This window comes from Pithys albifrons, chromosome 12, assembly GCF_047495875.1.
Source record: "Pithys albifrons albifrons isolate INPA30051 chromosome 12, PitAlb_v1, whole genome shotgun sequence".
NCBI lineage: Eukaryota > Metazoa > Chordata > Aves > Passeriformes > Thamnophilidae > Pithys > Pithys albifrons.
This window is the reverse complement of record NC_092469.1, coordinates 19,783,441-19,796,525: the sequence shown is the minus strand read 5'-3', so window position 1 is coordinate 19,796,525 and position 13,085 is coordinate 19,783,441. Positions and strand designations below refer to the sequence as shown.

The window sequence follows — 13,085 nt, the reverse complement described above, 5'->3', positions numbered from 1 at the left end:
TAGCACTTTTATTGGATTGCCGTTCCGAAGCAGCCACTTTGGGTTTGGCACGGTGCTAACGACAGACTCGCCGCACGCTGTGCCCGGCCGCCCTGGCCGGGGGAAAGGGGCTGCCCGGCGGTGATGCCGGCACACGGACCAGCACCACAGCTTAGCCTGGAGCACTCCCCACTGCCTCTTTCCCCCTTGTTTTTCAGGGGTGACATGTCTGGATTCATGTAACCCTGGGACAGGGAATGTGGTGGATGAGAGGGCATCGTGGCTGTCACCATTCTGGGGGGCAGGAGTAGGACCATCCAGCTGGCATGGCTCAGTATGGCATGGCATGGTGTCCCAGCTGCCACGCTGGCCTTGCCATCACCTGTGTGAAGCAGCTTGTTTGTCAATAATGGAGCAGAGAAAATTGCAGCTGAAATGCCTCTTGGCGCTGCTTTGTGTTGCCTTAATGCATCCACCCCGGAGGTGCCGGCTCGGCGGCAGCACAAAGGCTGCCGGGAGGGGAGGGGAGGAAGGGATGGGGGGCTCAACAAGGCTCTGGGGGGGATTTGCTCCCCGCTGTTCTGCATAGACCCCTGGTGTTCGGGTGAAGTGGCAGAGATGGACTCTGACACATGTGGTTATCACCGTCACGCTCCTATAGCTTGGCCATGCCAAATGCCAGGGATGTTAGCCCAGTGGGATTGGTGCCAGAGGGATGTGCATTTTGGAGAGAGGTTTGGGGGGACAGCATTGCCTGGTGCCTGCCCAAAACTCCTGCTGCTGGGAGCAAGGGGAAGGCTCATACTGAGCATCCCTGTCTCACCATGCTGGGACATCACTCCAGCCTTGGGGATGTGTTTTCCAGTGAATTCCATGTGAGCCAAGTCCGCATTTGCCATCCCACCCTGCCTGCCCCACTGGAGCCCCGACACAGAGGTGACACTGGATTTCGGGCTGGCATGGGAAAAGCAGTGACCCCGCTGCTCACTGGTTTGGGCTGGGAGACGCTGGTGTGATTGTGAGCATCCTTGTCCCTGTCTGTGTCCTCCTGCAGTGGCAGCTTCTGCTGTGGGACAGGGCAGGTTGGGGACATTTTTTCAGAGGTGCTGTGGGACAGGACAGACTGGGGACACCAGAGGTGCTACAGGTGGTTGACACCATTTCAAGGTGCAGTCCCCATGGTGCAGGAGGGACAAGGGGAGGCTGGGTTGGCAGTGCAGGGACTCTTGAGTGCTGGGGGGTGTCTGCCCCCACACCCTGCCAGCCCCCCACCTGTGGTCCAGGGGCCATGCACAGCTGCCTGCCCGGGCGTGCATCCCAGGAATTTGGGAGTGCAGGGGGGCCAGCTGCCTCCCTGCCCTCTGACCCCCCGGATGATACAAGCCCTCTTCTGTTTCTCTTCAGCCTGCTGGCAGGGTCAGGCTGATGGCTGGCGCTGGCTCCCTCGACATGATAAAACAGCTCGTCTGTCACGACACAATAGGTCCGTCAGGCTGCTGGCACAGCCTGGGGGGGCACGGCCCTGGGGCTGGATGGGTGCTGGGGCTCCCAGCCATGCTGGGGCTCCCCAGTGTGCACAGGATCTTACAGGGATATGGGGACAGACACAGGACCCAGGTGTCCTGGTGGATACCCCACACCAGCCCCTGCTCTGCCCCAGGGAGATATAACCCCATGTCTTGGCTCCCTGCCATGCCCGCTGCCCTCACTCTTCCTCACCATCCAAAAATATATTGGGAGGCCCCAGCATGAGGTGCTCCTCATCCAGGGGACATTCCTGAGGGAATTGCTCACCTCCATCCTCCTCTTTCTCACTGCCCTCACTCCTTGCTATCCAAAAATACATTGGGAGACCCCAGCATGAGGTGCCCCCCAGCCAAGGAACACTCCTAAGAGAATCGTTCACCTCTGTCCTCCCGTCTCACTTTCCTGCAGACTTCAGGGTCTTTTTATACAATTTTGCATCACCTATGTGATAATTTCTGAGATCTTAATGTCTGGGGTGATGACAGATGTGGGCTGGGTGCTGCATTGCCCTGCACCACCACCTCCTGGGATGGGTGCAGGACCCCCCTCGGACCCTTCAGCCCCAGCCGGGCGGTTATAGAGAGAGAACTCAAAAGCGTCTCCAATTAGGAGCAGCGATGCCACGGAGCGGCGGCAGGCACTGGGGCTGTCACTGTGCCGCCTTAATTAGCAGCGCCGGGGCAGGGGTCAGCACAGCTCGGCGGTCTTGACAAGGCTGCTATCAAGTGCAAGGAGGGAGGAGGAGGGAAGGGAGGGAAAAGCAAAGCTCCCCAACTCCGGACCAGCCTGGGCGGCAGGGAGGGGGAGGATGAGCGCGCTGGAGCCACGCAGGCAGAGTTAAAAGGGAATAAAATGGTTGCTGTCACCCGCTGGCGGCTCAGCGCCGGGGCTGTGCATCCCACTGCTGGGCTGTGTGACTGGTGCCCGCCCCCCCTGGCAGCCTGAGTGCCAGCCTGGGGAGGGGGCTGCAGGACCCCCACCATGCTGGAGATGAAGAGCTGGTCATCTTTGCTGCAGAGCCTCAGTAAGTGATGGGGGTGGCAAGGCTGGGGGCTGTGGGCACACCCCCTCCTGTGGGGACACCCCACCATGGGGTCCCTGCAAGCCGCCCCCTCCCTGAACCCACCATGCAAGGGGAAGCGGGTGGGTGGCATGGCTGGGGTGAGGGTCCCGCACCCCGTGACCCCGCGTGCCGCCCTGTCCCCTCCCTGGCGTCCCCCTCTGTGGGGTCAGTGCCCGGCCACGGCCAGGCTTAACCTCTGCCCTTACCCTCCCGACCTCGAGCCCTGTTAAAAAGGGTTTAAATGCAAAGTTATTTGATAGCTAATCCCAGCTATCCTGGGGGCAGCCCTGGGCTTTGGCGCTGGGAATCGCCCCGAGCCGGGACCCTCCGGCGGCACTGCCGGCACAGACGTGGTTTCACCAGGGCTGGAGGTCAGGCAAATGCGCCGATTAAAGTCTGGCGGGTGAAAAGAGCTTAAACAAATCCCAAATCCCTCAGATGCCAGATGAGGCTGTTCGAAATTTGCTTGGGAGCCGCCGTGGGGAGGGGAGAGACGCTGAAACCAGTGGGAACGCTGGGAAGGCCCAAATGGGTGAGAGCACTGGGAAGGCTGGAGCTGTGTGAGTTCTGGGTGGCCTTGGGGCTGGACAATGGGCTTGGTTGGTGTTATGGGGGCCAGGTCATTTTTGGGGTCCCTGTGTGCCTTCCTGCCCTACACCCCTTTGCTGCTAGGCCAGGAGTGACCAGCATCAGGGAACCCCCCATTTCACCATCATTTCCCCATTTTAGCCACGTCTCTCCTCCCAAATGCCAGTTGTGGGGTGCCAGTGGGAGACACAAGTGGGTGTCCACACTGCTGTGCAGTCACCCCCACAAACTGCTTGCTTGGGTGCAAAACAATCCTGAGTTTTCCCCGTCTAGGCATCATGCCTTGGAGATGCCTCCAGGGCCATGCTAAGGGCTGTGTTACTGAGCAGGTCATGAGTCCCTGGCTCGCTGTGTCCCCTTGCTTTCCCCAGGGGTATACCCAATGTGGTTGGCTCACAGGTATGGGGGTGCCAGGCTGCAGCATCACCCCCAGGGCCAGCAGGATGTGGACCAAATTGTCCTCTGTAGCCAGACCCTGCCATCCCATTGTGATGACCTAAGGGAAACTGAGGCAGATACAGCTGGGAGGTGCAGGTGTGGTGGGACCTCAGCATGGGGTGGGATGGCAGGGGTGGGGGCTGTTGGTTGGAGACAGACAGATACTGAAGGCAGGAGGAACAAGGGGACAGTTCCTGGTAACATCTCTCCGGCCTGGAGCTAGGGTGACTGGACAGGCTCTGTCCCCTTAATCCTTACCCGTCCCCCTTGGCAATGAGTCCCCCAAGAACCAACTGGGCCAGCTGAACCCCAGCCCAGGGACAGAGGTCACAGATGCTGCAAGGAGCCATGCAGACCCTCCAGGCCTCCCTTAATTGGGGAGGATGGACAGGCTGTGGGAAGGGCTGGGGACCTGCTGTGCTCCTTGTCCAGTGGCCAGGGGATGCCGTGTTCTCCCATGCCAGCCTCTCCCACATGTGTGCACATGCCATTGTCATCCTGAAGGCTCCATCATCCTGCAGGTTCCATTGTTGTGCACCCTTCTTCACACTCACTTGTGATCACTGATCACAACCCTGAATTAGGCAGCCTGTGGCAGGGTGGGCTCTGCACAGGGACCCATCACCAGGGCACCCCGTACCCCCACTACTGCCTCCCCAGCTCCATCGCATCCCTGTCCACCAAGGGTTAACCCTGACGCCTGCAAGCCCTTGTGCCAGTTCAGAAATGAATGTTGCCTTTAATATACCATCCTTCAATCCTTATCTCTCCTAATTTATTGGACATAACTGGTTGCGCTGATGGATTCGTGGCTTAGACCTTGGCTTCTAAATTTCAGCATTAATAATCTGCCCCTTCATTCTGCTCTCCAGATGTCTTTCATTTATCTGCTTATTCAGTAGGGGTGCAACCTCGCGTCCTCCGTGCCAGTGCTAATGTGGCCCGGTGACAATAAATTTGGACTTGTAATAACATGGCCAGATGAATGAATTGACCTCTTGGTGACTGTCACTCCCAGCCTCCCCCCTCGTTAGGTACTGGGGGGGAGATGAGGGGGGCCCTTAATAACACATGCTGGTGTCAGCCCCCTCCTCCCCATCTTTCCATTTTCTTTCAAAAGGGGAAATTTGTAGGGAAGTGTAGATGAGGGGATTGCTTAATATTTAATCAGCTTTGGAGCAGGGCGAGAGCAGCCATCCTCTTCCCCAGGGAAATCCTAATAACGGGGAGCCCTAATATGGCTGTGACCCCTCGCCCAGGTGGGGCCACACAGGTGATGCCGGGATGAACCTGAACCGGGCAGGTTGTACACCTGAGAGCGTGCAGAGGAATGTGTTTGCTTAATTAATTGGCGACGGGAGCGCGCCGGGGGTGTAAATCTAACGTGGGCCTTGGCAGCCTGCAGTGCCGCGCACGCAAGACTAGACTTTAAATAAGGGTGCAATTATTGTTTGAATAATTGACGAACAACGGGCGCGCATCGGCGCTCAGCCTAATGGGCTTTGATCGCTCGCCAGGGCCGCCCGGCGCGCCGGCATCCCGCCGCTGAGGGGTGTGAGGGGTGCAGCCAGGGGTGTGGGTGGGTCAGTGGGGGGAATTGGGGTGCTGCTCCCCTCTTTGTGGGTTTTGTGGGGTAGGTGTGGAAAGTGGGGTGTTGCTTTTTCCACGTCCGCCCCTGCGACGCCACAGAGGGGCTTTGCTTTGCTCCTCCACGGCGCCATGGGGTCAGCCAGGGAGGAGGAAGAGGACCCTGCACGTAGCAATTGATTTAAATCATTTTAGAGAGGACCTATGGAAAATAAAAAGCCTTTAATCACATTTGTATCCATTTCCAGCCTCGGTAAATCAATTTGGATTGAGCTGGGTGCCACGGTTACAGCTGATTAGCGCGCAGCGGATGGGGTCAAATTAATGCTAGCTGGGTTCGCTTAATGGGGTCACCGTCGTGAGCATCCCTCCTCCGGGGCGGTGGTGTGGGCATGAACATTTCTGTCCTGTCCATGCCATGGAGAGTTTTCCCAGCTAAGAAGTGCCAAGATGTGGTTTCACTTGTGCTCCGTGCTGCTCTGTGCCTCAGTTCCCCTTCCATCAGCAAAAACCATCACTGAGGAGCCAGTGGGCAGCAAAAGGGGATATTTGGGGGATTTTTGTGTTGTCCCACCTTCCTCCTCCTGATCCCACTGCTCATCACCTGCATGCTGCAGCCACTCATGTGTCCTCCCTGCTGCCCCACGGAGGAGCCATAAACAGGTCTCTGTGCCCTGGTGCTGGTTAATTTGTTTTCAATAAGTTCCAATCAATTAAGCATGGTCCTGGCGAAGGGAAAAGTGCCCTGGTAATTGGTGAAAATAAATCACTTGTCGCAGCCCCAGCAGAGCCGCGGTGGTGGCTGGGAACCTGGGCTTGCATCCGTGTGGCACTGTGGGAATGGGAGCACTGGGGATGGACCCCCCTTTGCCTGGTCAGGATTTATCTGGGGCCAGTGTGTGATCCTCTGGGAATGGCGTGCTTGGAAGCTCCCAGCGCACTTCCTTTGCATCTCCCTCCCTGCCCTGCCAGCTCCTTGCACGCGATGCCTGCCTGCACCCCAGGGTGAGGGCAATGCCCTCCCTGCCCATCCCCGCAGTGGGGACCATCCCCTCGCATCCCTTCAGCCACCTCCCCCAGCCCTGCCCCAACCCAGGCTGTAATTACTGCACGGCGTGCTTTGATTGCTCCATTCCAATTAATTAAACCCGGCGGTGACCCAAATTATGATCCCTTGTCTTGTCAAGCACCGTATTTTTAACCTTAACTGGCTGGGCTGTGTTTAGATTTCCAATCCGGGCAGAAATGTCACCCGGGGAGAGTGACTGGCGTTGAACCCAGCCTTCCCGTGACGAACCCCGTAATTAGAAACCCTCGTGTCCCCGAGACGGGTCTTTAAAGCTGTCAGAAGCCAAGATCCAGCCATTTGATACAAGACTATCATTAGCTGCGCCCAACCTATTAGCTGCAGGTAAATAACAGGCTGTACCGGAGCCGGGGAACAGGCGGGTTGGGGAATTGGATGGTTCTTAATTAGGAGAAGCGGCGCGAGGGATGCTTTCCCCTCTAATTGCCTTCGTTAGCAGCCTGAGTATGTGTCCCTTCTTCTGGATCCTCTTTCTTGGCATGGTGATGGCTCCTGCTCCCCATCTTCCCATCATGGTGCCCATCCCACCCGCTGTCCCGGCATTGGGATGGGCACCATGGTGGGAAGATGGGGACGTTAAGCCATTTCCCAGCAATGGGTAGGGATTGATGCACTCCGGTCCAAGTGGAGGATAAATCTGGTCTTGCTGCTGCTTTCTGAGGGCTTGTCTGGGTGACATATTCAGTTGGTTTGAATGTCTGGATGGAAAATCAATCACAGGGGCTGTTTCCGTGCCCCCTTTTGCGCTACGTTTTAATTTGCCAGGCTGCAGGGTCCTTACACAGAGGATCCATCTATATTTGTGTCAAGTGCCAGTGTCTTTGTCTCCCTGGCACAGAAACATCCTTCCCAGCTTGGCATACTCTGCCCTGGGCACGGTGTTGGGGTGCAGATGGGCTCTGTGGCATCTTCAGCCCTCCTGAGATTTTTCCTGATGTGGAGCTGCCCTCCTTCACCAGGTGGGGAGTACAGCATGCCCTGTGTGGGAAACTGAGGCATGGCACAGTGCAATGCAGTCCAGGCTCTGTTTTTCCCACTGGATGGATGAGGATGCCATGCTCTGCCCCCCATGAGAGCAGGAAGACCCCCATACCCACCATACAGAGGGGGGTCAGGAGAGACCCAGCAATGCCGCGGCAGCAGTGCCGACCGCCTGGCCCTTGCCGGCCTGCCCCCGCCTGATCCCTCTCCTGCAGACGCTCTCCCTGACACTGGCTGACAAGAGCCATTTCCAAGATGGATTGATTCAATTTAGCACCGATTTTTTGCCGGGGCCGGTGACGTACGGCTCCCCAGCCAGCGCTGGGCGGCACGTGACTCCCCAGCGCCCGCCGTCATTAGAGCAGCTCAGCACCGGCTGCTGCAGCCTAATCAGCCCTGCGCGTGTGGCCAGCGCAGGAGGGGGCCACATCCTGCCCTGGCGCGGCTCCACAAGGCTGCACACCCACAGGATCCCTGCTGGATCTGGCCCTTGAGATGAGGGGGTGGCAGGGGTACCCAGGGGTGGGGGTATTGGTACCTAAGGGTGGTACCCAGGGATGCTGTCAGTGGTACCCAGGGATGCTGTCAGTGGTACCAGGGATGCTGGTGGTGGTACCAAGGGATGCTGATAGTGGTGCACAGAGATGCTTGCAGTAATACCCAAGGGTGCTGACAGTGTTATGCAGGGATGCTGGCAGCACTATCCAGGGATGCTGACAGCAGTACCCAGGGATGTTGGCAGTGATACCCAGGGATGCTGGTGGTGATACCCAGTGGTGGCAGAGCCGCTGGTGAGGCTGCACAGCGGTGATTTTGTTTGTTCCCTCGTTTTCTGGGTTTTTCTCCAGGCTTGATGAGTATGTCTGGTTCTTTCTCGCTGTCTGTCTTCTCCTCTCTCCTTCCTTTCGAGGCAAATGGCTGACTGATTGCTTTTCATCTCCCGCTCTGAGGAGCTGTAAGAGCTACTTTATACAAACATCAATTACAGGCACGTAATAAATTAAGGCTCCCTTACACCGAACCCATTAGAGTCCACTCTCATATCAAAGCGCTCCCATCACACACGGATTGGGGTGGAGTGGGGGGGAGGAGGGAGAGGGAGGAAAATGTCTTATTAGCTGGCAGATTGTTAGCAGAACACTGATTTAATTGTATCCCCGCGCCCGAGCGCGGGAGGAGGACGGGGGGGGGGGGGGGGGTACAGAGGGGGGCACCCGGGGCCTGCCAAAAAAGAAATGCCCAGGGATTGTTCCCTTCCCTGAGGTGCTGGGGGGCCACCTCGCTCCCAGGCTTGTCCCGGTGCCAGCGCTGGCTGCCAGTGCTTCTCCTGGTAACGGCCAAGGGGGGTCACATTTCGGAGGTGCGCCCCACCCTGGCTGGCACAGTGCCAGGGAGCAAAGCCTGGGGTTGGGTGCCCGCCCTCCTCCTGCCCCCACCAGCATTGGGGGTGTCACCTCCAACCCCTTGGCTTGAGTCAGTGATGCCAAGGGGTGCTGGAGATCGGGTGAGTGTAAGCATCTGTGTGGCATCCCTGTGTGTCCAGGCCTTGTGGCAAGTCCTGTTGTGGCACAGTGGGCATTCAGGGCTGTGAGCTCTGGGCTGTGACCCGCCCTCTGCTCCCAAGTGCCTCCCTGGGTTTGAATGGTGCATTGGGGTGTGGAGGTGGAAAAATGTGGGGGGGTAGGGGGCAGGCAGGAGGCAGGGAGCAAACTCCCCTGTAGGACAAAGGCGGCTGCATCCGCCAGCAGCTCCCGCTGCCTTTGCCTGCGAATAAATAGCCTCCAGGCTGTCAGTCTGGCACTACCCCGGGGCTGGAGGCTCTCGGAGAGGAACGGAGCCCGGGAACAGCAGGCATGGCTGGAGCGCTGCCCAATGGGGCTGTGCAGGCACTGGCACACCGCGCCGGCGCGCTTCACCCGGCCAGGGCTTCCTCCCAACCCAGCGTGGCCCATGGCCTCACCATGTGTCTCTCAGAATGGGCATGGCTCTCCTGGAACACACGTGGCTCTCCAGGGAGTGAGGATTGGGGCCATCATGGAGTGTGGGGGTCCCCACACTGCAAAGACTGTTGGGTGGGCATGAGGGTGCACAAGTATGTGTTGTAGGGGTGTTACATGGGTGTGTGACACACACATCAGTGCACTGAGGTTGTCTGTCCTGCAGAGGTGCTGGTGATGCACGTTGTGCACACTTGTGTGCACACATGCAGCCCTCTCTGCAGAGGTTGTATGTGGTGCACACGTTTGTGCACACATACACACACACGTCCCATTGTGCTGAGGGTGTGCACTGTGCACACATGTGTGCACACACACATACACACCCGCTGTGCACACACTGTGTGCACGCCAAGCTCCCCACTGCACGCTTCCATCCCAGGTGAACATGTGTGTGTGCAGGTCTGTGCCCCTGCCTCTCCTTCTCCTGCACACCCGTGGGTGCAGGCAGGGAGTCCTGCTTGCCCCCCTTCCTTCCAGGGCAGGTTTTTTATCTCCCAGCCTGCTCTCTGCTCGCCATTCCCTCACCATTCCCTCACTGTTCCCTTGCTGCCCTCCGAGCCTGACATTTACATATTAATATTTTCCAGGGAGGCAATGCGTTGCGGTGCAAGTGTCTGCATTGTGGTTGCACATAATGTAAAGTGAGATAAAGCGCCCAGCTCCGCTATGAATAACTGCAAATGAAAACCCATGTGGCCATAAAAGCCTTCACATTTGCCCTGTCAGCATGTGGTACATCGGCTAAACAACTGATTTAGCTTTTCTTTTTTTTTCCAAGGTTTATCGCCACTTACAGAGGACATGCTCTTTGTGTACTGCCTGTCGCTTTCTGCTCAGCTTCCTTGTCACTTCCCCTCGGCGTCCTCCCAGCCGGGCCCCGAAACGATGCTCTGCTCCTCTAAACCGCCCTGACAGCCCCTATTAGCTTCTGGCCGAGTACAGCTTGGCGCTGCTGGGGCTATTTATCTCGCCGGCACAGAGGGCTGTTATCTATCACCCTTGCTCCGTGCGGCCCCGCTCCTTCGCTTCTGCTGATGGCAGGGATTTGGGATGGGGTTCTGATGGGGTCTGGGGGGAGCAAGTGCTTATTCCTCCTCCCCAAGGGGTTGGATCCAGCCGTCAGGCTTTGCTTTTGGCCATGGTGGCTCCTAATCCTGGTGCTCCTGGGCTCTGACCCCTGTGTGCCAAGTGGATGCAGCCAAAACCGCTCGGGATAACCCAGGGAATTATTCCTGCTCCTACGCGGCACAGCCTTGTGTCATCCTCACGGTGGTGGCCCCGGGCAGGGGTGATGTCCCTGCAGGACCGCTGGCTCCCGAAGGCGCCAGCTTGGGTGCCAGACCTGAAATACCGGGCAGGGAGGGAGCTCAGCGGGGTTGTGACGCCGGGGAGCGGGACGAGCAGCTCCGTGTGGTGCCTGTGGGAAGGGAGGAGGACAGGGGTCCCCGCTCGGTGCCTGTGGAGCCACCTGGCCCTCAGCCAAGGCCGCTGGCACCCAGCCGGCCCCTGGCACTGCTGGTAACCAGAGCTGCCTCCTCTCGCTGTTATTTCAGCAGGTGGGGGCAGATCGGTTTACTGGGCCAGGTAGATGCCTATCAGTCCCCTCCTGCCACTTTGTCCCCATGCCACCTCTGCCAGGTCCCTGTTACTGGGTCTGGACATCACCAGTGATGGCAAATGCCACCAGGTCTCGTCTGCCAGGCACACTGCTCTTTGAGGTGCACCAGCTCTTGCTCGCAGCGTCACTGGCTTGGTGGGCTTTGCCCCCTGCTGCCCCTCGTTGCTATCAGGCATTGCCCTTGAGTCACATCAGCATCCAGGACATTGTGGCAGGTGCTGGCGTGGTGTTGTCCCGTGGGGCCAGCAGAGGCTGGCGCAAGCTCTGCGTCACCCCATGCCCTGCCCGGTGTGCCAGCGTCCCTGGACTCCAGGCAGGGGCTGCGGGGGACCCGTCCCTCCATCAGGGCTTGCGTCAGAGCTTGAAGGGGGTGTTGCACAAGCGCTTTTCTGTCTCAACCTGCCCCTGGCCAGTGCTCGGGGGGGGGGGAATTGTGGGGGGCCGTGGGTGGGAAGCAGGGGGCCGGAGGGGGTTGTTTACAGCCAGGGAGCGCTTGTTTCCTTCCACCTGCCTCGGGGGAGGCAGTTAGCGATTTGTTAGTCAAACCAGATGAGCCTTCCCGGAGCGGCTTCCTGCCAGGCTCAGCATTGCCCAGCCGCCCCACCAGCGGGGTGCCCCATGTCCCCCGGCTCTGCCGTACCCCCAGCGCTGCGCTGTGCTGTGCCAGAGCACGCGTGGGTGGGATGTGGGGAGCCTCAGCAGCTTCCAGGCATCGTCAGTTGGCGTGGGCACTCCAGGAGCCGCCTGGGTGGGAGAGTTCTTGGAAAACCGGGGTGGTGTTTGCTTTGAGGCCTCTCCCCACGTATCTACAGGGAGGTTGTGCTGGGCATGGCAGAGCCCATGGTGGTGTGGTGAGATGGTGAATTGGAGAGGTGCTCTCCTGGTGTGCTTGGGCAATGGTTGGGTGCTGCCAGGCTTGCCCTGAGGTGCTGCTGTGTGCTGCATGGTGCCCTGAGCCCCATGCCCTGAGCACCATGCATCATGCCCTGAGCACCACACATCACACTGTGACAAGTGCCATGTCTCTTGCATCTGGTGCCAAGCACCATACACTGAGCACCATGCATGCATTGAGACTGGCATGCATTGCATGCCAAGCATCATGTGTTGGGCATCATGTGCCAAGTGTCATGTGCTGGGCACTATGTGTCGTGCATCATGTGCCATGTGCCATGTCGTGTGTCGTGTTCATCACATGCTGAACCCCATGCACTGGGTACCATACATTGTGTGCCAGCACCATGTGTTGTGCATCATGTGCTGAGCACCATGCACTGACCCCCATGCATCACATGCCAGGCACCATGTATCATGCACATGTATGTATTGTGTGCCAAGCAGCAGGAACCGAGTCCCATGCATCACATATCATGTGCCAAGCACCATGCACTGAGCACCATGCATTGTGCCCAAGCACCACATGTTGTACATCATGTACCATGTGCTGAGCACAATGCACCAAGAACTTCATGAACCATGTGCCAAGCACTGTGTGTCATGCAACATGCTCTGAGCATCCCATGCACCGAGCACTGTGCATCATACATCATGCATGATGTGCCCAGCCCCATGCAATGGGGCCAACCATGATACAAGCACCATGCAATGAGCTCCAGGTGTCCTGCATCATGTGCCAAGGACCATGCATCAAGCACCTTGCATCATACATCATGCACCAAACCCCATTTTGATGGACATACACCAACCCAAGTCCTGCATCGTGTCAAGCACCACAAAGGGACCTCATGCCCCAAGCGCCATGTGTTGTGCACCATACACTGAGCACCATGGATCATGCATGGTGTGCCAAGCCCCACACTCCACACATCCCGCACGCATCCAGCACCGCTGCCCGGGGAGCCCAGGCCCCAGCCCTGCGGAACCAGGGCCCACGCAGGGAGCGGGAAGTGCCAGCCCTCGCCCCCTCGCTTAACAAGTGGCGCCGAGTGATAAATAAGGAAGTTAACACCCAACCCGGGCTGCTAATTAGCTTTTAACCTGTACTAGCAGTTAACTACAAAAGGCAGTCATTTGTTCCGGGGAGCTGGTAGTGTAGAAAGAACGAAACACGGCCAATTTTGTTCAGGATGAATTAAGACTTGCAAATGTAAAATGAGTTCATCTATTTAATTAAGTAGCGGCAATATGGATGTTAAATTAAGTTAATGGCAGGCATGCCAAAACAAGGTTATACAAATCTTGTCCTGGCAGGGTGGG

At 58.0% G+C, this 13,085-nt stretch overlaps 1 protein-coding gene across 7 annotated transcripts in view; it reads left to right on the top strand.

Moving 5' to 3' along the window:
- GSE1 (Gse1 coiled-coil protein) overlaps nucleotides 1-13,085 on the top strand; it is a 102,023-nt gene that overhangs the window by 54,122 nt on the left and 34,816 nt on the right. Inside the window, exon 1 of one of the 7 annotated variants that reach the window (XM_071567620.1) lies at nucleotides 2,372-2,530. The exons of the other annotated variants lie outside the window; for them this stretch is intronic. Coding sequence (XP_071423721.1) covers nucleotides 2,488-2,530 — 43 coding nt within the window. The 5' untranslated portion in view covers nucleotides 2,372-2,487. Of the gene's footprint in view, nucleotides 1-2,371; nucleotides 2,531-13,085 lie in introns of those variants that run through there. 7 annotated transcript variants of the gene reach the window in all.